Source organism: Microtus oregoni, unplaced genomic scaffold (genome assembly GCF_018167655.1).
Source record: "Microtus oregoni isolate MIOR12 unplaced genomic scaffold, Mior012 000012F_ref0000307, whole genome shotgun sequence".
NCBI lineage: Eukaryota > Metazoa > Chordata > Mammalia > Rodentia > Cricetidae > Microtus > Microtus oregoni.
In genome coordinates, this window is record NW_024543071.1 from 48,314,471 (window position 1) to 48,340,477 (window position 26,007).

The 26,007-nt window shown below is 47.5% G+C and overlaps 1 protein-coding gene across 2 annotated transcripts in view; it reads left to right on the plus strand.

Moving 5' to 3' along the window:
• Positions 1 to 25,174, plus strand: part of LOC121454423 (inner centromere protein) — a 29,299-nt gene extending 4,125 nt beyond the window's left edge. The window contains exons 2-18 of one of the 2 annotated variants that reach the window (XM_041661754.1): positions 1,202 to 1,352; positions 1,743 to 1,856; positions 2,692 to 3,446; positions 9,230 to 9,281; positions 10,399 to 10,468; positions 10,589 to 10,661; positions 11,607 to 11,658; positions 12,070 to 12,184; positions 12,258 to 12,392; positions 15,939 to 16,048; positions 16,121 to 16,241; positions 16,600 to 16,719; positions 17,801 to 17,985; positions 19,155 to 19,233; positions 19,392 to 19,496; positions 20,816 to 20,930; positions 22,194 to 25,174. In XM_041661754.1, coding sequence (XP_041517688.1) covers positions 1,213 to 1,352; positions 1,743 to 1,856; positions 2,692 to 3,446; positions 9,230 to 9,281; positions 10,399 to 10,468; positions 10,589 to 10,661; positions 11,607 to 11,658; positions 12,070 to 12,184; positions 12,258 to 12,392; positions 15,939 to 16,048; positions 16,121 to 16,241; positions 16,600 to 16,719; positions 17,801 to 17,985; positions 19,155 to 19,233; positions 19,392 to 19,496; positions 20,816 to 20,930; positions 22,194 to 22,408 — 2,556 coding nt within the window. In that variant the 5' untranslated portion in view covers positions 1,202 to 1,212 and the 3' untranslated portion in view covers positions 22,409 to 25,174. Of the gene's footprint in view, positions 1 to 1,201; positions 1,353 to 1,742; positions 1,857 to 2,691; positions 3,447 to 9,229; positions 9,282 to 10,398; positions 10,469 to 10,588; positions 10,662 to 11,606; positions 11,659 to 12,069; positions 12,185 to 12,257; positions 12,393 to 15,938; positions 16,049 to 16,120; positions 16,242 to 16,599; positions 16,720 to 17,800; positions 17,986 to 19,154; positions 19,234 to 19,391; positions 19,497 to 20,779; positions 20,931 to 22,193 lie in introns of both variants that reach the window. The other variant, XM_041661753.1, reaches the window with a different exon arrangement.
• Positions 25,175 to 26,007: the final 833 nt, after the last annotated feature.

Below are 26,007 nucleotides of genomic sequence, written 5' to 3' on the forward strand. Positions count from 1 at the left end.
GCTATCAAAAGATATCAAAAAAGTTTTGGATGGTAAAGCAAATTATGATAGAAAGTAAATTAGGTATAAGACTTTGAACTCACCAAGATAGGCTAGATAATGGAGTATTTGTCAAATGCAAATGGACTACTCGTTGTTGATGTACTTATTGCCTGAATATATTGTATATAGTTATTGTACTTATTGCATATAGTTTTTCTTATATTAGTATATAGTTTTTCTTATATTAGTTATAGCCTTTTATTTTAGACAAAATAGGGAAATGTAGTGTAGGGATATTTTGTTTGTGTTTTAACAAATAAAGCTTGCCTGAAGATCAGAGTGCAGAGCTAAACCACTAGAGGTCAGGCGGTGGTGGTTCATACCTTTAATCCCAGCACTGGGGAGGTAGAGACAGGAAGGGATATGGCTGGACAGAGAGAAGAATATAAGGAGGGAGGAGACAAGACCTCATTGCTGTCTGAGGTTTGGTGGAGACAGATGCTACCTGGAGATGGCAGTCTGAGGACAGGATCTCCCTTCTGTCTGAGCATTGGTGGAGGTAAAAGAAGTTTCTAGTGGCTGGCCTGCTCTGATCTTCAACATTAACCCCTATATCTGACTGGGTTTTTATTATTAATACCAGTTAGAATTCATGCTGTAGGGATTGAACTCAGGTCATGAGTTATGGTGGCAAGTGCCTTAACCAGCTGAGTTGTCCTGCCAGCCCTCCACTGTCATTTTAAAGAGGCGGGTGGATTTGATGTCCTGATGTCTGGTATCAGGGGTCAACACAGGATGGCCATGTCTTAGTCCCATCCATGAGAAGTGGGAAGAGAGCCCACACGAAAGAAAACAGTTCTGTATTTGGGTAAAGAGAGAGAGTATGGGGGATGGGTGTTTTCCCTTCATCCAGAAAGGTCATATTAAGCCCCCAAAAGAACTTTTGTAAAGTTTATATCAGAATTAAAGTGTGGGTGTGTAGAGACAGTCATGCTCTATGTTTGTGTTATCAAGAGAGTGGGTAATGTCATTTCTTTTTGTGAGATGCAATCATTGGGTTGGCGTTTGGAATTCTGCAATGGCAAGAGGTTCTGTATTGGGAGATGCATGGGTTTCAGCACAGGGTATTGTATGTGATTTTTGGGTCTGGTAGACTTTCCTTAGAAAAGGTCCTGTCCTAGCCTTGAATCCTTATGCTTTTTGTTTCTACCCTCACCAGACAGTGCCACCATGGGGACTAGAGCCCCAGGGCCCATTCACCTGTTGGAACTATGTGACCAGAAACTCCTGGACTTTGTCTGCAACGTGGACAATAAGGACTTGATGTGGCTCAAGGAGATTCAGGAGGAGGCTGAGCGCATGTTCATCAGGTAAAGGCAGGACATGCTGGCATGGGTGTCCTGATAGGTCAGACAAATAGCCTGTCAGGGTTTCTTCCTAAGTGCCTGGTATGCTGGGACCACCCTAGTGCAGTGGGCAGGGGAGAAGCGATTGAGCCCTTCTGGTTCACTGTAGTTAGCTGTGTCTCTTGAGTGGGTGGCCTGTGGTAACTTGTCTTGGAACTTGCTTCCCTGTCAGTGACCAGGAGGAAGCTCTGAGTGTCCAGTTGGTGACTTCACTTAGCTTTGGAGAGCTTTCCTGGTGATGGTCTCTCTAGCTTGACTTGTCATTGCCAAGAATGGGGTGGAATGTTGTCTAGTGAGAGAAGGGGCAGCTCAGCAGTTCCCAGGAAGCCTCAAGTTCACTCCTGTACTTAACAGAGAATTCAACAATGAACCGGAGCTGATGCCCAAAACTCCCTCTCAGAAGAACCGTCGGAGAAAGAGAAGGGTGTCTAACTTTCAGGATGAAAACAGAGATCCTATGAGGAAAAGGTAGGAAAGGCTGGGGAGGTTGCACTAGAGGTGGTCTCTGGAGACTTGGTGCGCTCTGGGAGAGTCTGCTCCTGAGCGTGCTGATAGAAGCAGCAGCCGGAAGGCAGTGGTAGTTGGTACTGACACAGTTGAGATGCCATTGGGAAAATGCAGTGTTAGCTCAGTTGAGAGCACAGGTGTGAGTTTCTGTGCATTGGTGGCAAAGGTGGGGTGGGGTTTGATTTGAGGTTTGGTGGAGGGGAGAGGCACCAGAGGTGTGGCCCAGGTTGTTGGTTCCCAACTCCTCTGTTGTTGGGCTTGTTATAATTCCCTGCAGAAACGGTGGTGACTGCAGTACCCAGGTAAAGATGCTGGTCATTCTAATCCAAGTCAGCTTTGGTATTTATGTCAGCCACAGTCTCATTCCTCAGCAGCTGTATGTCCTTGGAATGAATTTCCATCTCTGTTTTCTCATCTTCCAAAGTGGAGTAATGGGGCCTGCCTCCTAGGGCCATTATCTCAGTCTTGCAGATTGAGGGCATGAGTGAAGTCTGTAGAAGGTGCTTAGCACAGTGTGATCACAGTCGAGAAGTTTGTGTGAATTTAATCTTCCCAGCAGTTCTGTGAGTAATGGAACTCATTGTCGTCCATTTACAGTTGGGGAGGCTGAGGATCAGAGAGGAACAACTGGGCTCTCATGGCTGATGGTAGAGTCTGCATTGGGACCTCCAGGCTTTGCCTTCAGACCCTTTGTTCACATTTCGTTGAAACTAGTGGCTACTAGGGAGATTGTACTTGAATTTTATTTTGGGGGAGCCCCTGCTCTATCTCAGCCTCTGTTCTGCTGCCACAACAGGTTATCCCGCAGGAAGTCTCGGAATAGCCAGCGCCTCCACAACAAGGACAAGGTGGAGAAGGCAACTACTAGTGTTGGGGAAAACGGCTCTCCTGTGTTGCGGCGAGTAACTCGGGCTGCAGCAGCAGCAGCAGCAGCGGCAGCAGCCTCTGTGGCATCAGTTGCTTCCTCTCCCACTGCTGGGTCTCCCCCAGTGATCAAGAAAGCTGTGGTGGAGGTAAGCTCCAGAGAGCAACTGAATGCAGAGCTGCACCTCATTCAGCTCAAAGGTGGCTATCCTCCATCTTCAGTTCAAGCTCCAGCCACACCGCCAACTTCCCAAGACATCCTGACGTCAGAGGAGGAATCAGCACCCAAGAAGGTAGGGGCTGGGAAGCTGGAATCCGTTATAGTGAGCTCCCTCAAGGCTACACCCCAGAGTTCCAAGAACAGAGGGATTGAAGCAGGACGTTCTGCTTCCAAACTCAAGATTGCTCGGGCCTCTCAGGGCCTTCAGGACTCTCCTGGCTCTCCAGACTCTCCACGGAAGAAGAGGGTGCTTTCTCCTCTCCTGCCAAACAACATCTTGCTCACCACAGCCAAGAACCCTCTTGGGAATGCTCGGTCAGTGAGGCAAAGCCTGATTTCCCAAGATTCCCAAGTACCACTATCCAAAAAGTACTGTTTGGTGGCGGATCAAGAAAATGCTACTCGTAGGTCAAGCCGGTTTGCCAAGATGGCTGACAAGGAGCCAGAGGCCTCTGCTCGCATCATCTGTGAGTGTGGGGCAAGAGTGGGGTGATGGTGCAGTGGGGGCTCAGCTGGGGTGTTGCTGAGAGGACTTTCCATGGACCCTTCAGAGATATGTTTCTTACGTGAATCTGCATGGAGCCACTAGCTAGTCATGCCTGACTCTTGAAAATGTGTCTAGTCTGATGGAGAAGCTGATTTTACGCCTCATAAGTGAGGCAAGTTCTCTATTACTGAACAGTATTCCCTAGCCCTTGTTTTTTTTTTTTTTTTTTTGAGATAGGCTCTTGCTATGTAGCGCTAACTGGGTTTGGACTCAAAGTTCTTCTACCTCTATCTCTAGTGTTAGGATTGTAAGTGTGTACCACCAAGGAGTTGGATTTTGGTAAGTTTTTTTTTCTTTTTAATAGTATGTGTGTGCATGCACACACACTTGCCATGGTGTATGTATGTGGAAGTCAGAGGATAACTTGTAGGAGTCAATTCTCTCCTTCCACTGTGTTGGTCCTGCCTGATGACTGAACTCAGGTTGACAGGCTTGGCAACAGGTGCCTTTACTTCTGAGTCATCTCACTGGCCCTGAGATAAAATTTTCGTTGCACTTTCTTCGATTTAGATTTAAATGGCCACATGTAGCTAGTGGCTGCCACTACTGGGTGACAGATCTAGTTCATCGTTTATAAGTGAGGAAATAGGCCTAGAATATTAACCCCAGTATTCTATGGTCCTTTTCCCAGAGTCAGTATATCCCTTGTTGCTGTTTTACAGTGATGGACTGTCGTCCATGTATATAACTCCTAATGGTGAAACTGCTGTGGAGATGTGCCACATAGAACATGTGGGCTGGTACCCAGTAGCCGCTTTCATTATGTTCAGCTCTAAGCCCAGGGGCTCAGTGCTCTGATGGGAATAGATCTTATGAGCCATAGAGAAGAGTAGGCAGTCCTGAGAGTTGGGGTTGGCTGTCTGAGTGGGTGGGGACTTGTAAGATTTTGAAGGATGGCTGTGCTCTGGCTAGGTGGAGAAAATGTGGCACTAGCTATCTGGCCAAGGAAACAGCTTGTACCAAGACTTGGAGATACCAAGCAGTAAATGATGGGTTGCCTGGAGCTTCGTGCTACTAAAGCAAATATAGCTGGAGGTTCTTAGGCACCCTGTAAAAATAGAGGAGGAGGCTAGATCAGACTTCTGCAAGACCCAGGTCAGAGGACAGGCCGAGTTCCATAGTAAATGGGAAGTAAGTCTACCTGACTTTTGTAAGATCTATGGGAGAAATCTGTCAGTGCAGCAACACTTTTGGCTCCTCAGGGTTTATACCTTTTAATAGAAGAGGAAACTGGGGTAGACAAACTGTAAAGTCCAGAAAATGATAATTGAGCCCACTTGCATTTCATCCAGAAAGGCAGGTGCTGAGGGGCTGGGTTTGTCAGGCTCAGGTAGGTCAAGATGCCACACCTCGGTAGGTTCTTTCCGACCCAGCTCTAGGCTCTGCAGCTGGAGAGACAGTCTGGTCATGTGCAGCACGGGCTTTGACACATTGTCCATTTCAGATTGTCAGGTGGCTTGGAGTGGGGCCAGTGTCACAGGCTTGAAATTGGTCCTGGGGAGGGTCTACAGGACTAGGTAAGCGTGGAGTTCTGGAAAGGGTAGGAGGAATTGGGGAGAATCTCATAGACACCCCTGCCCCCCCCCTTTTTTTTTGAGATAGGGTTTCTCTGTAGCCCTGGTAGTCTTGAGCTCGTTCTGTAGATCAGGCTGTTCTTGAACTTAGATCCTCCTCTCAAGTGCTGGCATTAAAGGTGTGTGCCACCATGTCCAGCTCCCTCTAAATTGAAGCCCTCACTTCTGTTTTTTCCCATCTCCCTATTCAAATTATGTTTACCCTGCTATTCCCTTCTCTACTCCCCCGCCCATCCCCTTTTAGCTTTCTAGTTTCTGCAGTTAATCTAGGTTATATACACAAATCTCAAGATTTGGATTAGGAGAGTAAATGAGATGTTTGTCTTTCTGGATTGGGCTTAATTCACTCAATATATCTTTGTAATCTTTTCTGAAGATTTATCTGAAGATTTCATGAATTCAGTTTTTACAGTGGAATAGTCTTCTATAATGTATATGTATCTCAACCCACCATTTTATAGACATTGTGGAGGGGCAGCTTCAAAGGCTTGTCAGTTGGACAAGTTGGCGGTAGGATACAGTTTAAAGCTTCTAGCAGTGTGGTTCCAGAGACACTGCCAGCTTTATGGGTGACTTTTTAATCCTTTGGATCAAGGCATATTAACACCTGGCCCAGCATGTTGTCAGCATTCCAACCAGAAATTGGTACAAATGCTTCTGGGTTGTAACTTCCTTCCTTCCTCCCTCCCTCCCTCCTGCCCTCCCTCCTGCCCTTCCTTCCTTTCTTATGTATACAGTGTTTTGTCTGTCTGTATGCTTGCTGGCCAGAAGAAGGCACCAGATCTTATTACAGATGGTTGTGAGCCACCATGTGTTTGCTGGGAGTTGAACTCAGGACCTCTGGAAGAGCAGCCAGTGCTCTTAACCTCTGAGCCATCTCTCCAGTCCCCTGTAACCATTTTTCTTAATGGATGTACTGATTCCTTAACTTCCTCATATCTCTTCTGGCTGTGGGGTGGCTTAATGGAATCCATTTTGTTGGCACCAACAATTAGCTGTTTCACACCCAGTGTGTAAGCCAAAAGGGCATCCTCACAGGTGTGCCTATTCTTGGAGATACCAGCTTCAGATTCATCAGTACTAGCAGCTACAATCAGGACAGCACAACCATCCTGAGATATGTCTGTACTGATGTTATTGATTAAATCTCTGTATCCTAGGTCTTCAGTGCTAGTCACAAAATGTTTGCTGATAAAATTTCCACAGGGAGATGTGGTGTGATGCTCATGCCATGCTCATGCTTTTAGTTTCTCTAAGACCCGGGCTTTCTTGAAAGAGCTGCTTTCTATCTGAGCAGCCTCCTTTTCATCTTTTCAGTGATTAGTTTGTCAGTTCCACCACGTTTGTAGATGACCAGCAGTGGGGGACTTACCTGAGTCTGCGCACGCAGTGGTGACACTGTTGATGTGAGTCTTTCCCTTTCCCATTTTTGCTTCAACTTGGTTTTCATAACAGTAAACCTGTAACTCTTAAGCACTCCCTTTTGCTCTTCCCCTCCAGTCTTCCCTGCTCAGATGGGCTTCTGGGTTCTGTCTACTCCCAGCCCAGTAATCCTCTTCCTTCTTGAGATAGAGGGAAGATGGCAAAAGAGGCAAGGACCAGAATGTGGCGTCACTCAGCTCCCAGGCGACCTTGGGTACACCTCTTTTCTTAATCTCGGTTTCCTGTCTGAAATGGTCATGACATTTGCCTTGAATGTAGTTAGAGAGCTCATCTTAGTGCTTGGATAACTCATTTAGAAAAGTTAACCCTGGCCTATATTACTGAAACTCAAAGGGTGAGAAAGGGCAAAGCCGAGGCTTCCTGGTGCTTTTCTGATGCCAGGCTCTGAGGTGGGACTGGATAGGCAACTCAGGTGTTATGTTGCCTGGGTTCTCCCTAAGGCAGTTTTTGACACACTTGCAGCAGGGGAGTGGGGAAGGAAGAAGGCACAAAAATGAGCCTGGCAGTAAAGGGTGCTTTGGGAGTCTCTAGAGTCTAGTGGTGGAGCTCAGAGGACTTGAAGCCTCTTTTCCTCCTGATCTGGTGTGCATTCTCCAGGAGGAAGCTTTCTGGCATCACTGGGCAGACAGGAACAACGGTCACTGCTGCAGGGTTTCTAGAAAGTCCAGTCATATAGGTCAGCGTTGTCATTCAGACTTCATGGCTACTTTTTTTAATTGGTGGGTAGCTCCTCCTCAGTCCTTAGGCCAGTCCACTTCCTTTGCCTGGGCCTCTTTTGGCATGCAGGGGTGTCTTTGTGCTGTGAAATAGTTATGTGTGCACTTAGGTGTTTTCTGGCCTTTTTACCCCCCTCTCCCTACTCCCAGTCAAGGAACTTGAAGTTAGGAGAAAGGAGAAATTCTTGCTTCTTGTTGGTGCTTTGGGGTACACTGTGTAGCACAGGTTAGTTGAAGAAAGAGGGAACTCCAAGATGAAATTTTAGGGCCTATGTGTCAGCAGGAAGGTCCAGCCTCTTCAATGGACTGAACCCCAAACAACCTTACAAAGGCATATTTATTGATTGTTACATAAAGTATTTCCTCTTGCCAAGGTCTCTAATTTCCATATCTTACTGAAGGAGACCATCACATGTCCCCATGACTCTAGTCCTTTCTTATATATCATTTGCAATACACAATGATACAAGAGCCTCAGGTGTGCCTCAGGTGTTTTGTGACCAAAGTCATGGAATGGTTGCAGTGCCCCTTCAGGAAAACCTACAAATCGTGGGAAACAGCCATTGTTTTCCACGAGGATTCTCCAAGGTCAAAGAACTTGTAGAAAATGCTGTTCTCTCTACTGTCTACCCAGCTACAGTGACTGTAAATTCCTACACCAGAGGGGAGCTTATCTTCTGGCCGTACACCCCTCACGGTCTTGAGGTGCTAAGCTGCCAGTCTCATCTTGTTGCTGCCTCCTTCTGGCCCCCAACCTGGATTTCATAGCCCAGAAAGGAGAAATTCCTGCTTCTTGTTGGTGCTTTGTTCTCTCTGAGCCCTGCCAGTTTGTTGATCCAGTTTGTTACCTGTCTTCCCTGTTTCTCTTCAGCCTTGGGCACCACCTAGGTTCCTTGTCTCTTTAGTGTTGGTCTTACTTTCCTGATCCAGGAGCTGGCCTTTTTCTAACCCCCCCGCCCCCAAAAGCCCTTTTTACACTTTGTGGTTTTGGTGAGTGTTTTTCCTTCTTCCTAGATCATTAACACCATCTCACTCTGTAGTCCAGATAGCCCTAGAATTTACTATAAAGCTCAGGCTGGCTTTAAACTTGTGGCAATCCCCCGTCCCAGCATTCTGGGTGCTGGGATTAAAGGTATATTTAATCATTCCTGTATTAATGCAGATTCTCCAAGGACATTCCCGAAACTGGGCGTTGCTTTACTGTGTATGATAGGATGAGAGTTGGTGCTGGAGCCTTGATGGGTGCTAAGCTTCAGCATTTTCTCCTTGGTTCCGTTGCTATGGTGCTGTTTGGGCTAATGCTAAATATAGTAAGAAGGAAAATACACTTTAGTGCATTGGTGAAAATAGTAAGACCTGTGGATGTCCCCAAAGGGCTTCAAGTATTTCGAGAAGTTGGAGAATATGCTTTGAAAACCTCTGCCTTCCTACTCCTCTGCCTCCTCCCCTTTGGTCTTCAGTTCAGGTGTTCCCATCTAGGCTTCAGCACCCTTGATTTGATTGTTGCACATACCCTAGTTTACTGTCTAAGATGGTCTGTACTGGTAGGAAGACCAGACAGTGGCCTTGTCGATTTTCCTTACCATTGCCTTCAGCCTCCAGCCCTGGCTCAGAACCCAGTACATAGTAGGCACTTGATGACTAGCTGTCTCTTGAGAGACTATCTGTTGAGAGAATAAACTGCGTATGTTGGGGCCCATTGTTAGACACCCCTCTTTCCAAGATACTTCTAGCCTCGTTAAGAGGAGGAAGTATGCCTGCTAGGCAAGTGACATAAAGCTAAGAGCTGCATTGCGGTTGTAGGATGAATGAGGGTGAGACCCGGGCACAGTGAGGTCTATGTGTCTATGAAAGGAGCAATGATCATGCCCTTGTCAAAACTTCCTGGACTACTTGGCCTGGTTCCTGACTGTTTTCCGATGGCACCTTTTGTTTTGCTTTTTTTTTTTTTTTCCCCATTTCTCCTTCAGGTCACAGTTACCTAGAGAGGCTCCTGAATGTTGAAGTGCCTCAGAAAGTTAGGTAAGTTCCATGCCAGGGCCTCCCACAAGGGTGGTCAGGGCACATCGTGGGGTGGGTGGAGGTGACCACCAGGTGGAAGTTTTTACTGAGGCTAAGCCTTCCCTCCTTATCCATGGCACTACTAACAGCCCCATGTTCCCTTAGCCTGGTCCCTCTGTAACCAGGCAGCAAACAATATGACTGTCAGGTCTCTAGGCAACATTCAATCAGTATCACTTGTCAGCTCTGACTCATGAGTTTCATGGCTGTAAATGAGGTATAACAACCATTTAAAATGAGGAGTGATGGAGTGGGGTAGTTGGGGCTCAGGGGTGCTTCCTGCCCTGGATTAGACCTAGATTACTTGGGGCCAGGACACTGGCTTCTCAGGGGTCATGCTCTGCTATCCTGAGCTAACCCTTCCTTACTTTGGGGCAGAGAGGGTCAGTGCTTGGGATGAAGAAATGGGGTCTGGGCATACCTTTGGCTTACCTGGCCCTCGGGTGAGTAGTGAGCAGGCCTCAAAAGAGATGGGACTTTTCTGGGCCCCATAGACTGAGAACGGACCTGGGTAAAGTATTTCTTTGCCCTGCATCACTGGAACAATGCCTGAGATACTCAGCTTGCAAAGGAAAATGGTTCGGTTAGCTCACAGTTGTAGAGCCTTCCATCCATGCCCAGTCTGCCCTGCTGCATTGGAGAATAGAGGGGTGTGGTAGAACAAGACTGTTCATCTTATGGCTGGGACTTGCAAGGAGAAAGGGAGGAAGGATCCCTAATAAGCTGAAACCCTCCAGCTAGGTCCCACCTGTCAAAGTATCCACTGTATCCTAGTAGCTCTGTACTGGGATCAAAGCCTTTAGCACACAGGTCTTTGGGGGACAGTGAAGATCCAAACTATAGCAAGTTCCCATCCCAAATGAGATCTCTGATAGGTTGATATCAAACAAGATTCAGAAACTGACATCACTCTCTACTCAGCAAGCCACTGGGGGATGGCTGCTGTCTTCCTATCTAGCCTAAACTGTTGCTTTGTGGACCAGGACTGGTCATCTAATATTGGTCCTAACTTGAGGAATTAGAAAAGGCTTGGATGTAGAGTTCTCACAGTACTCACAGTACTCTGCTTTGCTTTCAGCCTGGAGCAAGAGTCCACCAAGGAGGCTGAGTCTGAGGAGGCAGTTCCTCCTCCTGAGGAGGAGCCAGAGGTAAGGCTACAGGCCAGAGGTGGGTAGGACTTGAGCCCTCCAGGTCTGAATCTATGTGCCACAGCTATCCTGAGCCTCAGGATCCACGTGGGCTTCTTCAAGACTTGGTTCTTCCTGTAGGTCTCCAAAAACAGTGACTATACCTCGAAACTTGTGACCACTGACCAGGCAACAGACATTGAAGAGCAGCAAGGTGAGTTAGCCTGGCCCTGTCTCTTGGGGTACAGAGCCCCATTTTCTGATCTGATAGGCCAAAGATAATTTAAACCTGAAGAGGCCATAATCTTATGGCTGGAGCTGCTGGGTGTCACATGAGTAACTTTAGCTGGGTGGTTAGGAAGCAGAGAGAAGTGCCTGAATAAGGTGAAGGAGCCACATCCAGGTCATGAGGCCTACTCCAGGGGATTCCTGAAGAACTGCAGGCTGGGTCTGAATGCTTACCTGGCATGTGGGTTTCTAACTTTTCTAGTACAAAAAGGGTAGGGTTACTTGTGGGCTTTGGGAATTGGTCAGGAGCCCTGCCTGGCTTCCCAGGCTACTGGTAGTTTTCTGGAGTCTGGCTCCTGTTTCTCTGTGGAGGGTGATTTCCCTGGTGTGAAGAAACGGCAGCAGTAAGGTTTTGAGCAAAACATCCCCTTTTGTGAACGGGTCAAGGATAGTTGTGCCAGCTTGAAAGCTCCCAGGACTGCTGCAAAGATGCTTTGGAGTAAAGGGTACTTCCTTTGGGTGTGAAATAGAATGTACTGTGCCCTGTAGGATGCCTCCATGAAAGGAACCTTCCTCCTCCTGTCATGATGGTACCAACTGAAGGCAGGAGAGGCGTGTTTGTCATAAGGCTTCTGCACATAGTTTTTTGTGGTAGAGGGAGTGGCATGTAGATTGAGGCTTCGGTGGTATTGTCCTGCCATTTGTGTCACAGTTGCCAAGTATTAGGGCTGGAGGACCTGACTTGAGAGCCAGTATTCTGGGCTCAAGGCTAGTTACTGCTAAGATTAGTGTTTCTGCCATTGCCCCCCTGAGGTTGCCAGGAGGGGGCCTTGCTCCTCCTGTAACTCTTGGTGCTGAATCCCTTCCCTAAAATTGGCATGAATACTCCACTGGCGTCCATACATCCTCACTGAAATTGCTCTCTCCACAGAAGCCAAGCTTGACCAAACAGATGGACACAGAGAACCACCTCCGAGTGCCAGGTTTGCATCTGGGAAGGGGTATGCTGGCAGCTCTGGTCTGAGGCTTCCAGAAGGCCTTGAACCAAGCTGGGGTTCTTGTGTAGGAGGGTAGGTATGTTGCCAGGCATTCTACTTCTTGTCTGGTATCATAACTCAGTTCTCTGACTAAACAGAGGAGGAACCTTGATGCTGTAGATGCTGGCTTAGGAATGGGTGATTGTGTCCTTCTGCGTGCTTCTGGCTCTGTGACCTTTGACTGGCCACCTATATTTTTCTGAGAGAGCAGCAAAGGGCCAATCTTCAGTCTCTTCCAGTCCAGAGTTCTGTGGCTTGAGCCCAGATTTGTTTGTAAAGGATGATCTTTAATGAAATGTAGCAGGGCCGTGAGGTGGGTTCTCAGGTCTTCTTTATGATGTGTCCTGTCTGTGGCAGGAGGAAACGCAGCTATAAGCAGGCAATGAGTGAACCAGACGAGGAGCATCTGGAGGATGAGGAGCTGCAACCCCCGCAGAACAAGACCCCTTCCCCACCCTGTCCAGCCAACAAGGTAAGCAGGTTCTTGCCCTTACTTGGTGTCTGCCCTGCCTGCTCTGTGCTTATTCTGGCTCTGGTCTCTGCAGGTGGTACGGCCACTCCGGACCTTCTTGCACACAGTGCAGAAGAACCAGATGCTTATGACCCCTACTTTGGCTTCCCGCAGCAGTGTCATGAAGTCCTTCATTAAACGCAACACTCCCCTCCGTGTGGACCCTAAGGTAAGGGAGCCCGTCCCTTGGCTGTGCTTTGCTGGAACTGGGGCAGTGTGGTTGAAGGCTCTCTTAGTTTGCTGGAGGTAGTGTGTGGGCCTGGCCATATGGAGACCTGACACTGATCACAGGACAGTTAAGGCCTCTGTGGCCAGGGATTGCCTCAATACTATGGTGCTGTTTGGGCCTTATGGACCCTGGACTCAGAGGCTCAATCACTTGGTGAACCCTAGGCTGGAAAGTGGGAGGATTGGCTTAGCAGACCTAATGCTGGCCATCATGTCCACAAACCAGTGGTGGGAGTGACTTGGAGGAACAGGTGAAGACACCTTGATTGTTGGGAGGGAGAACTGGGCGGGATAAGGTAGCAGAGTGTTGTGAAAGGCCCTGAGTAGACCCACTGCCACAGATAGGTGCGTGGCCTGCCCTGTAGGACATCCCCTGGCATTAACTCTTGGTGTTTTCTGTTTCCTCTCCACAGTGCAGCTTTGTTGTAAGTAAAGTATTTTCCTGCCCCTTAACAGAGCTACACCTAGTTCTTAACTATGTCCATGTCATTGTGTAGCTGACAGTCCCCGTGGAAGCACTAACATGGCAAGTGGGAGTGTTAGGAAGACAGATGTGCATGTGAGGGCACTGGAGTCACCAGGGTAACTGGTGGGATCCAACTGTTCTGGGACTCTGTGTCTTCCCACTGTAGAGATATCCCTCTGCCCTTAACCTGATCCAGGGAGAACAAGGGTGCGGTGTGACCTACAGTGTTTATCCAGGCCACAGCTAAAAGTGCTTCTCACAGCCATCTTCTTCCTCATCCCCAGCACTGGGGCCTGAGGATCGGAAAAAAGAACAGACATGTCTCTGCTTCACAGAGCCACTGAGATTTATTGGTCATAGACCTGAGCAGTAGCCCTGATGGGATATGTGATGGAGTAAAATTGGTAGCTATAAACTGAGATTGGGTTCAGCTATGCAGGTTACAGTGTAGCTGTTGTCAGTGGCACCTGGAAACATGACCAAAGAAGCTGTTCTTTTTCTAGACACCTCAGAGCTGGGCCAAGCTGGGCTTGGTCACTTGCTGTGAACAAGAGCTTTAGGGGCAGCCCACAGTTCTGTTCCCTGTGTCTTGTGGTTGCTGTGTAGACCAGTGTTGTAAGAGAGAGGGCCTGCTTTTGGTTCCAGCCACCTGGCTTGCTTGCCCCCGAAATAATCACACAGAAACTGTATTAATTTAAACACTGCTTAGCCATTAACTTTAGCCTCTTATTGGCTAACTCTCACATCTTGATTTAACCCATTTTTAATAATCTGTATATCACCATGATGTCGTGGCTTACCAGGAAAGATTCAGCTTGTCTGCTCTATGGTGGTTCTCTGACTCTATTTTCTTCCTCCCAGCATTCAGTTCTTTCTACTCCGTCTACCTAAGTTCTGCCCTATCAAAAGGCCAAGGTAGTTTCTTTATTTAACCAATAAAAGCAACACATAGATAGAATAGAAGGACCTCCTACACCAGACCAGTTATTTCTTAGCTTCTGTTTAAAGAATTGAAGATGCACACACATACAGATAATGTGGGTTTTTAAAAAAATTATTTTATTTGTGTGTGTGTGTACACATGTATGTGTACATGCAAGCACACGCTATGGGACATGTTTGGAAGGAGGTTAGAGGAAGTCAGAGGATAGTGTTTTTTGAGTCTGTTCTCTTTTTGTCATGTGGAGTTCTGGGGTCAAAGTAAGATTGTCAGTCTTGGTGGCAGGTGCTTCTGCCCTTCTCAGAGGTCCAGTATTTAAAAGTGAAAGTACAGGGTAGATACACTACAAGGGCAAAACAGGCCGAGTGGGTCCAGGAGAAAGGGGAGCTGGTTGCTAGGAGTAGGGTGTAGGTGGTTTTCTGCTCTAGTAAACTTTTGATTGACAGATGGAAACTGACCTATGCAGGTGTGGTTTGTACATCTCTTAATTTTAATAATATGTAAGCCCAGTAATACATAGGTATATGATGTTAATAAGGTTTTTTTGCCCTCCTAAAAATTCATGCTGAGGACACAGCCTGCTTTATTATGTGTGTAATCTAAAACTGGTTTGGCTCACTTCCTTCTAGTTCTCCAATGGATTCTAGAGTGCATTTGACCACAAACTGCAAACGGAATTGCTAGGGAGGAGAAGAGAGAGTGGTTCCCATTTTTCTTCCTGAGTCTGGGTAGTTGGAGAACCGGGGTCTGCTAACAGTCACCCATTTCTTCCTTGTGATTCCCCAAAGATCAGTGCTTTTCAGGCTCTTCTATACCCAGCTTGGTTTCTGTGGCTCCTAGTGTTCCTCTTTCTTTCCATTTCTCTCTTAAATATTTTTTGTTTAAATAAAAAAGTCACACAGTATGGAATTTGGAGGAAGGTATGTTTCTATGAATTTTAATGTGGTTTATAATGTGGGATATAGATCATGTCCGTTACCCACAGAAAGTTCTTAGCCTCTCCTTCACACCCACACCCTCCTCATCCTCTAATCTCAGCAGCCACACACTTCTTCTTTGTCACTAGGAATATTTTTGGAGGATGTCATGTGATTTGTGTTGAGTCATATGCTACCACCCTTGCTGGTTAGACACTGTTCTTCCAGATAAGGTTGTGAACCTATCTAAATTGTTGCATTTGAAATAAATTTTTTGTAAACACCACATATTTGGCTTTTTTTTTTTAAAAATTAGGCAGTGTCTTTTATTACACACACACACACACACACACAGTTTTACATGTGTGAGTATTTTATATGCATGGATGTCTGTGCACCACGCACCCCTTGCATGCTTTATACCCAGGAAGGCCAGAAAGGGCATCAGGTTCTCTGAAACTAGAGTTAGAGATGCTTGTGAGCCACCTTGTGGGTGCTGGAAAGTACTAGTCTGCTCCTTGGTCAGGGAGTTTGGAGCCCCTCCCCACCCTTGCTGTTGCAAATGGCTATGACTTCCTGGATGTGCCTGGCAGGTGACACCAGCACTGATCTCTTCAGCTAGCTAGCTCTTAATGTTGTTTTAAAAATTATTAACCCAGGCCTATCACACGAAGTCTGGAAACTAAAAAGACATAACACCCTTGATCTAGCTCACTAGATGGCATTGTGTTTTTGAGAAGCAGTGCATATGTGCACTCCTAGCATGCATTGGAAGTCACAGTACTGATAAGTAACTCTTCTTCATCCTGCCTCCCACATAGAACATCTGCAGACACTTTGTGAGTTCCCTTCCTTTGCATTCTTAGTCTTTAGTCTTTTTGTTTTTTTTAAAGCTGTTTATATAATTCTAATCAACACACATCTAATTTGGGGCTGCTTTTTGTGTTGCTTACAAGTTGGGTTTTTGAGAGGCATTCAGGTCCACCTGGAAAGAGAAACTGAATGTCTGTGCTTGCCTAGGGTGGGCGCAGGGTACACTGGGGCATCACTTCCCAAGAAGCATCTGCTGCTGTGTGTGACTGAGAACTGATGCACGCTGCCAGACAACCTTTAGGGTTGGTGGCTGTCCTCATTCACATCCCAGTACCCGCCCTGCCCACTCAGGAGAAGGAGCGCCAGCGTCTGGAGAGCCTGCGGCGCAAGGAGGAGGCTGAGCAGCTGCGCAGACAGAAGGTGGAGGAGGAAAAGCGACGGCGACTGGAGGAGCTGAAGCTGTAAGTGTCCCCACTTCCAGCCCAGCTTGCCCCAGCCTAGGCAGGCTCTCCTTAACTGTGCTGTGCCCACAGGAAGCGTGAAGAGCGCCTCCGCAAGGTGCTGCAGGCCCGTGAGCGGGTGGAGCAGATGAAGGAGGAAAAGAAGAAGCAGATTGAACAGAAGTTTGCTCAGATTGATGAGAAGACAGAGAGGGTGAGTCTGGGCTGATGGGCAGGTGGGTGATGCCTGCTGGGCCCCAAGCACTGAAGGGTGGGACTAGACTCCTCCCCAAGTCATCCACTGGGTGACCTGTGTACCCCTGCTTTCTGTCACATGGGCTCTGGAGTCTCTTCTGAGGCAAGTTAAATGCTGGAAGTCTGACCTAAGTTTTCCAGCAGCTCTTTGTGAGTGGGCAGTCTTGGGCAGGTATGACTTCTTGTGCCTTTTCCCTGGGCTTGAGCAGCAAGCAGGATTTGTAGTAGAACTGGGGTGCTTATCACAGAGCCCTGAGTCCCACTCTGTATTCTGAGTGAGGGGCTGCTCCAGAGAGCAATGTGAGTGGATTCTGCAGGCTAAGGAGGAGCGGCTGGCAGAGAAGGCCAAGAAGAAGGCAGCTGCCAAGAAGATGGAGGAAGTAGAGGCACGCCGGAAGCAGGAGGAGGAGGCACGCAGGCTCAGGTGGCTCCAACAGGTGCGATTACAGGTGGGGTAAGACAGGCTGTGATGCTGACATGCCATGAACACTGACTTGACACACCCATCCTGTAGAGTAGATCATGCTGGACTACCTGCTGACTTGAGGGTTGGGTGGTGGTGACTTTTCCTAGACACTTTTTCTCGACACCAAAGTTTGGAGATTAAATACGTGCATCTGGTATTAGGCCTCACCTCACAATTGCTATTTCTTAGCAGGTTACTCAAGTAACAGCAATCTTGCTGATATGGTTGTAGTTGAGAGAAAATTTCACTAATGTATATGAAGTACTACATGCCTGGAATATGCTGAATGTCCTGCAAGCGGTGGCATTTACCCTCCATCCTTGGGCCTTAGCCTTGGAAGAGTAGGGTCTGGCTCTTCCTGGGAACTGGCAGGGAACAAATGTCCAACATTGGGAAGTTCTAGTACTAATCTGTATGGTTTATTTATGCTGTGATAGACACTTCTTAAGTGAGGGGCAGGTGTTGTGCTTTTCCTGTTTTACAGATGGGAAACTGACTGTGGGGTCCTATGGCTTGCCCACTGTACGCAGATGGCTTGCCCACTGTACGCAGATGGCTCGCCCACTGTACGCAGATGGCTCGCCCACTGTACGCAGATGGCTCGCCCACTGTACGCAGATGGCTCGCCCACTGTACGCAGATGGCTCGCCCACTGTACGCAGATGGCTCGCCCACTGTACGCAGATGGCTCGCCCACTGTACGCAGATGGCTCGCCCACTGTACGCAGATGGCTCGCCCACTGTACGCAGATGGCTCGCCCACTGTACGCAGATGGCTCGCCCACTGTACGCAGATGGCTTGCCCACTGTACGCAGTTAGCTCCAGGCTCCACTCTTGCTTGTTAGTTGTAAGCTGCAGCAGCTGCCAGATGCCTTTCAGTCTGGCCGTGACTTGAAAAGTTCATTTGTCAAGGAGTCTGGTGACTCAGTCCTAGCTGCTGTCATGGTAGTGGCTAGTGCCTTAGGAGCCCTGGCTGTGGGCCTTGGCTGGCTTCTCCCTGTGGGCCCAAGCCGGTTTGAGTGTCCTGCACTTCAATGCATTGCCAACTCAGGAGGAAGAGGAGCGGCGGCATCAAGAGATGCTACAGCGGAAGAGGGAAGAGGAGCAGGAGCAGCGCAAGGCAGCTGAAGCCAGGCGGCTGGCAGAGCAGCGTGAGCAGGAGCGGCAACTGGCTGAGCAAGAGCGGTGGAGGGAGCAGGAACGCAAGAGGGAGCAGGAGCGTCTTCAGGCCAAGAGGTGAGGCCGCCCACTGGCCGTTTACTACTATCCCCTGTGAGGAGTGAGAGGCAGCAGGGCCATTGCTTCTTGGCGGTTCTCATCTTCTCTTGAAGGTTGGCAGGCTTACCCCTGGCTTCCAAACCAAATGCTTATAGCTGGTGGACCACCAAATAGGGTGTATGCCAGCTGTGGACGATTCAAGGGGCAACAGCTAGGAGTCACACCTTCTTTTATTCTGCCTCTACCAAATGTGCTAACTCCTTTGGTGTCTTTCTCAGTAGATACAGTGGGGTGGAAGACTCTCAGGACAGACTAGCACTTCTCTCTAGAGCTGCCACAGGCAGCATAGGCAGGAGGGATGTTTGTAATGAAGTACAGGACATGGAACATCTTCAGCTCTGGCCCCTGTGCTTCTCTGTGGTGGTGGTAACCCAGTGAGGTGTTCTCCTCCTTGGCATTTATTACGATTGTGCCCACATGTGTGTGTAGATCCACAGGCTAAGCAACTGTTTCCTCTCCTCAACTCCTGAGAAACTGTCTTTGTGGTGGATATAGGCTTTATGAAGAAGTGAGGAGCTCAGCTGGAGGGCTGGAAGCTCATGGCAGTATAAGGGACATATAGATCGACACAAAGGCATCCCTGCTCGGAGATAAGGGGCTGGAATGGAATGGTTGGTGAGGTCCCTATTAGGTTTGAAGGGTGATGGGGTTTTGTGGTTGGTATCTCTGAGCTGCATGCTCTGCAGGTTTTCCTATTTAATCCTTACATGAAGCTCTTACGGCATAGAAACTACCAGCTTTATGGAGGAAACTGGTTTGAGAGGGAGGCTCAATGACTTGTTTGAGGTCAACTCCTGAGTGTGGAGGTGACCCCTCCTTGCTGTGGGTGGAGCCGAGTGCTTTGTTGTCCCATGTGGTTGTTGTGACAAGGCTGGAAGAAGGGTGTCATCATTGGTTAAAAGGAAGGGTCAGGCTCAGGGTCTGCACCTGCCTGCAAGAGTGGGGCTGCATGTTTTAGACTCAAGTCAGGCTCAGAATCCTGCCTTTGGAGAGAGAGTCTAGCTGCTGGCTCTAAGCTGGTGTCCATTTCTAGTGTTCCCTTCTCTAAAGGCATGGCCATCAAGCCTAGCTTCCAGAGCAGGGCTGGGGTCCCATGACTGCCCTGACAGATTCTTGGTGGTTCTCAGGGAGATGCAGGAGAGAGAGAAAGCCCTGCGCCTACAGAAGGAACGACTTCAGAGGGAACTGGAGGAGAAGAAGAAGAAGGTAGGGTGCTGGAGTGTGGGCTCCCTGTGGGTGAGAGAATTGGGAAGCCTACGCTAGACTCTTCAGGCAGACTTGGCAGGCCTGCCTTGTCACATGGGGTGACAGTGTGGCGAGAGGAGAGGGGAGTCACACGCACCTTGTTGTTGGCTGGGTCCCAGGAAGAACAGCAGCACCTGGCTGAGCAGCGACTGAAGGAAGAGCAGGCAAAGAAAGCCAAGGAGGCGGCAGCCAGCAAGGCCCTGAACATGACTGTGGATGTGCAGGTGAGGCCTGTGCCTGCACTGGGAGGTGCTCTACCCCATTCTCCGTTTGCTTACGAGCTCAGGCTGTGTTAGAGCCTGAAGAAGGGACAAGTCACTTACTAGTCTTTTTTTTTTTCCTCTCCTTTTTTTTTTTTTTTTGGTGGCAGGGTCTGTCTCTGTAACCCAGACTGGCCTTAAGTTTGTTTTTTTTTGTTGTTGTTGTTGTTTTGTTCTTTGAGGCAGGGTTTCTCTGTAGCTTTGGAGCCTTTCCTGGAACTCACTCTGTAGACCAAGCTGGCCTCGAACTCACAGAGATCTGCCTGACTCTGCCTTCTGACTGCTAGAATTAAGTGTGAGCCACCACCACCTGGCCTGGCCTCAAATTTGTAATCCTTTCACAGATGTTAATCTCTAACCTCTCAGTTCCAGGTATTACAGGCGTGTCGGCCTATACCTTACTTCTGTTTTTGCTGTTTTTCATAATGCATAGGTTTTTGATATTATAAAACTAGAATTTTTGGTTTTTCGAGGCAGGGTTTCTCTGTGTAGATTTGGTGCCTGTCCTGGAACCCGCTCTTTTTTTTTTTTTTTTGGTTTTTCGAGACAGGGTTTCTCTGTGGTTTTGGAGCCTGTGCTGGAACTAGCTCTTGTAGACCAGGCTGGTCTCGAACTCACAGAGATCCACCTGACTGCCTCCCAAGTGCTGGGATTAAAGGCGTGCGCCACCACCGCCCGGCTTGGAACCCGCTCTTATAGACCAGTCTGGCCTTGAACTCACTGGGATTAAAGGCGTGTGCTACCACTGCCCGGCTAGACCGTTATTTTAAAAGCAATAACAACAACAAAAACAGCTTTTTTTGAGACAGGGCCTTGCTACGTATGTAGCTCTGAGATCTGCTGTCTCTGCCTTCCAAGTGCACTATCATACCTACCCTAGACATCTGTCTTACATGTAAATTTCTTTCTTTTGATGGCTATGTCCCAGTTAATCATACTGGGATTTGACAAGCTCCTGTTGATGAATGAGTATTTAAATTGTTTAGAAAATAGATTATCACTGCCACAAAGTCAAGATGTAGAATTTAGTTAAAGGAATGGAGGGCAAGCTGAAGTCATGGTGTGTCTTGTAGCATCTCTGAGCGGGAGGGCAAGTGAAGAAAATTGGGCATGGTGCAAAGTGATGTGTGTTGCTTGGCTTGTTCAAATGATGATGTTGAGAAGTTGGTGGAGATGATTAGTGTCCTCATCCTCCGGGAATGCAGCAGAGGGGAGTAATGGCCATGCTGATTATTTTTTTTCTCCAGTCTCCTGTTTGTACCTCATATCAAATGACTCCACAGGGACCCAAATCCCACCCCAAGATCAGCACAGATAACTATGGAATGGACCTGAATAGTGATGACTCCACGGATGATGAGGCTCATCCCCGGAAGCCCATCCCTTCCTGGGCCAAAGGTGAGCAGATCTCTGAGCTCCTGAAGAGGCTTGGGCTCCCTTCCTCGTCTTTGTGGCATGTGGAAGTGGTGGCTTAGCTGCTAGTGGCTTATGGCATTGACCTGAGAGGCTTGTGTTGGGCTTTGAGTATGCACCTAGAGGTAGGAGGAATACTCTGACTGAAGAAGGCTCATCTGAGGATATAGGATGAAGGAGTTGAGTTCTTTACTCTTTCTTGATGATTGTAGCTATGTGACGTAGACTTGAGTCCCCTTGTCAGAGTCTGGCCCAGCAGGGCTTTTGAGGCTTGGACTCCAGTAAGCACCCATGGGTGAGCATAGTACTGAGGGTGTAGCAGGGTTTGGTTGGAATGCTAAGACTAAGAAAGGTCATGAGAAGGGGTATGTACTAGAGCAGGATTTGTCCTGAGTCTCAAGGTCTCAGATTTATATAGGGGTGTGATACTGTCTCTGGCCTGGATGTGAGACCCTGCTAGGGTGCTTTTAGGACTGGGGAACTGGAGGTCAGCACAGGGTACTGACCTCAGAATAAGGGTCCTCAAATCCCACAGTGGGTCAGCACTTTTATTACTTTCATTACTCTGACCTTGCTTGAACTCCATAGTAACTAGAATCTTACTTCTCCAAGCCATTCAAGCAGGGGCCAGTAAGACCAAAAGTTGCCTGATTGTAGTTGTTGTTGGATTACTTAGGTTCTGTATCGGTGAAGAGGGCATAGTATTAAGACCCAACTGAGATGATTATTGAGGGTGAAATAATGCAGGAATAGTACCTGGTGCGGAGCAAGCCCTGAGTGAGTTCCCTCATCATCCTCAAGGGTCCTCCTCAGCCTGGTTGGCAGGGCTGTGACTCCTGCAGCTCTGCTGCTTCAGCCTGTGTTCTTTCTTAGGCTCTGTGAGGTTGGTGAGAGTAGCCAGGCAAGAAGACTTCATATCTGGAGACAGGCTTGTCTTCACACTTAGCTCTGCCATTTATTTGCCATGTGCCTTGGGCAAGTCTCTGCCTACAAAATGGGGAGAATAAACTTTTGCCCAAACCTACTCCCAGTGTGCTTTGTTTGGGCTTGGCTGCTAGAAGATGGAGATAAGAGCATAATTGGTGTTGGGAAGGGATGGGTAGGAGGAGGTCTCCAGGGGAGGAGGTAGAGTAGGGTCAGGGCATGCTGGTATGGACAGGGTGGCTGGACTCTGTAGGTAGGTGGTGCAGGGATCAGGGATGCTCCCAGGGAACATCAGGCAGTGATCCAGGCCTCTGGTTTCCTCAGGCACCCAGCTCAGCCAGGCCATCATCCACCAGTACTACCATCCCCCGAACCTTCCAGAGCTCTTCGGAATCATTCTCCCACTGGACTTGGAGGACATCTTTAAGAAGAGCAAACCCCGCTACCACAAGCGCACTAGCTCTGCTGCTTGGAACTCGCCACCCCTGAAAGCCACCAGGGTCGCAAGCAGCCTGGCCTATAGCCTGAAGAAGCCATGAGGCAAATCCTAAGCCCTCCTGGCAGTACTGGGCCTAAGCATGTCTGTCTGTCTGTCTGTTTCTGTGTTGGGATGGTGCTCTTCTGTCTGTTCATGCCATCGCTCCTCTGCTTGTCAGGTGTTCCCAACCCTGATTGGAGAATGGGCTTGACGGGTGAGTGGGAAAGAACCAGATTCAGTACTGATTGGTCTGTAGGCAGTACTCTGTAAATAGATTGTTAAAATTCAGTTGACGTAGTTTTTAGTGTTTGTGAGGTAACTTAATAAAGTATACACCTTGAAGCTGCTGTGGCTATTGTGAAGATGACTAGGGGCTTCAGTGGGGTGTTGGTCTGCAGCAGTAATTCTTGGGCCTTCATCTGCAGTGCCTCAAAGTCACTGATGCCAGACAACCCCTGGGAAGCATGTCAGCATGTTGTCATAGGGCAGTTGAGCATGCTTCCCGTTTGTAAATGGAGCCTATTCCCTGAGAAAGCCCTGGCCTGTGACACAGCTTCTCTTATTTAGTCTTATGCTCTCAGCCTGACCACTCCTCTGGCTCTGCCATACTTGCTGCATGGGGAGTGGAAGGACTTGAGAAAGTCCTACTGGGATTTGATCAGGGAAGGACTGCCCTTCAAGATGACCCTAGGACCTGTGCTTACAAGCAGGGGCAGATTTCACCACAAAAGCACCAGCCACTAAGTAAGTGCTTAGCTGAGTGCAGGTGGCCCTAGTCTTGATAGCTCCGAACTGATCCTGTTTCCCTAGAACTGGGGTCAGCCACGTGGAGCAGGCAGACAGGCCAAATCAACCCACAGTTGCCTTGAACATGCCTGTAGGAAGGCCCATGTGTTTTCCCATTACCTCCAGCTGCTCCACGCTAAGGGCAGCTAAATTATGCGGTCTGAGATGCTGACAAGCTTGTAGAAAACTGTTCAGAAGACCTTTGCCAATTGCTTTAGGTGAAAATAAAGACTAAACACAAAGGCAGTAGTGCTTTATACAGTAGTCCTGGTCTAGAAGATCTTCCCCTGCAGAGTTCATTTACGGTTTGTTCATTAAAGTATGGTGCACACAGTACAGTTTATTCTGCGGATTCATACTGGTAACAGCTGAGTAAACTGCAGGACAGGTCTCTAAAACCACAAGGTCAAATTCACTTGTCAGCACATTTATTCAGCACTTAGAAAATCAACAGGAAGACAATTATGCCGAATCTTCACCAGCATTGGTCTTGTCTGTATTTCTTTAGCCACCCTAATCACTATATGGAGATATTTCACCATGGTTTTAATTTGCTGGCTGATGGCGAATATCATTTCAGATTCTTATTTACCACCTGGATATCTTTTCTTGGCAACAAGTCTGTTCAAGTCCTTTGTTCATGTTGTGTTGGTGCCCGATGTTAGCCTGGACTCTCAATTATTTCTTTTGACCAGACCCCAACATAAATAAACTATCTCTCTGGACTGGTGTGGAGGTGCAGAAATAAAGATACAACTTACATGGTTTTATCAGGAGGGAGGTGTTTGGTTGTCCCTCATGAAGTCCTAAGTTTACATGCTGAAGAATTTTTCTCGTTTATTTTCCAAGCAGCTTTTATACCAAAACATAAACTGAGTGGGAAACACATCAGCATTCTGTCTCCTATGTAACCAGGTGAATGGCTTTTTGTCACGTCCACATTTGCCTATCTGCTCTGTATGCTAGCTATCACGTAGGCGTAAATCAACATTTCTACCAGGCATCCTCCAAATTACAAAAAAGGAGCAACAACATCCTAACGTTTTGTTAGGTTGCCATGGCCTGTCTGCAGGGCTACCTGACCATCCTCAGGTGGGGCCTATGGCTTCAGAGCCTGGCTGCCACACCATATAGAAATATGGGCCTACAGTTTTGAAGTAGGATTTTTTACTGGGGAGTTTACGATACTTATATTGTAGGAATGCAGTCTTTGTCAGATATGTTTTGTGCTGTTTCAACTGCAGCCCGCCTTTCACAGAGCATCCTTTCTAAGTTGGGGACTATGGGTTGTGCCTTTCTTAAGTCATGTCTAAGAAATCGAAAGATTTCCTTCTGTGTTTCCTAAAATATTCCATGATTGACAGTGCATAAGGATTTACAATCATCTCCAGTTAACTTGTTAAACTATGGATGTCTGCCTTTGTATTTGAGCACATGCCGTTGGGTAAATTGTAGCACCATTCACTGAAGAGACTCATTTTCCACTGCATGTCTTTGCATCTTTATCGGGGGAGCACAGTGGCATGGGCCCGTGTGCAGACTCTGCTCAGGCTCCCCAGGACCAGAAGTTGTAGTATGTCTTAATCCAGTGCTTTAAGTCTTCCAGCTTTGCATTTCCTTTTCTGAATTAATTTTGACTTTTATTTTACGTTTTTCTGTAAACTTTAGAATCAGCCTATATGTATAAAACTTCTCAGTTTTGGCTAGGATTTCATTGAATATATAGATAATTGGAGGGGAGCTTGGCACGCTTACGATATTTGTTGTCTGTGAACAGCTTATCTTTATACCCTTGGTTTCTTTCATCAGCATTTTGTGGTCTCAGCATATACATCCTGTACATTTTCTGTTAACTATTTATTTTTGTGGAGTTACTGTAAATGTTACTGCTTTTCTGATTTTGGTTTATACTTGTTCATTGTTGGTATATAGAAATACAACTGCCTTTTGCGTGTTTGTCTTGTATTTTGTGATATAACTACAGCAATACTGAGGGAAATTAATGGCACTATTTCTTCATGTTAGGGGTGAAGAAGGATCTACACGGCCTCAATTGCCACTTTAAGAAATTAGAAAAGGGGCTGGAAAGTTGACTTAGCGGTCAAGAGTGCTGACTACTCCAGAGGTCCTGGGTTCAATTCCTAGCACCTACATGGTGGCTTATAACCTTAATTCTAGTTCCAGGGATTTGATTCTCTCTTCTGGTCTCCATGGGCACTGTACCCAGTGTGCTCAGCACAGATATACATGCAGGTAGAACACCCATACACATAAAATAAATAAAAGCAGCTAGACAAAGATGCATTTAAAGTGACAGCGCAGGTAGAGCAGAAATCAGTGATAGTAGAAAGAAAAAATTAAAGCAAAAGCTTGTGATTTTTGAGAGGTTTAAGGAAATCTGTAAGCCTCTATGGAGACTCTGAAGGCGAAGGCACAGGTTCCCTTCTTAGAAAGATGGCATCAGGACACTTTTAATAGGATTAAAGTGATCATAAACACCAGGTGTGTGCCAGTTGTCCCAGCACTCAAGAGGCTGAGGCAGAAGGGGCTTCAGACTGAAGCCTGGGCTACATGGTGAGATTTTTGTCTCCAAATAAAATAACACCAAAAGCGGAGCAAAGAGACTGTCTGGACAACTTATAGATTCAGTTGAGTAAATGACAAATTTCTTGGGCATACAGATTGTCTCCATTCACATAACAAATCGAACACCTAAGTAACCCATGAAAGAAACTGACTTTGTAGCTAATCTTTCACAAGGAGAACAAAGTGTGGGTAACCTGAGTGGCATTACATATTTTTCTAGACAAATGAAGCTATAGCCCTACTGCCTTGCATCTATGAGGGCAGCAATGTGCTAATTCCAAGAAAAAG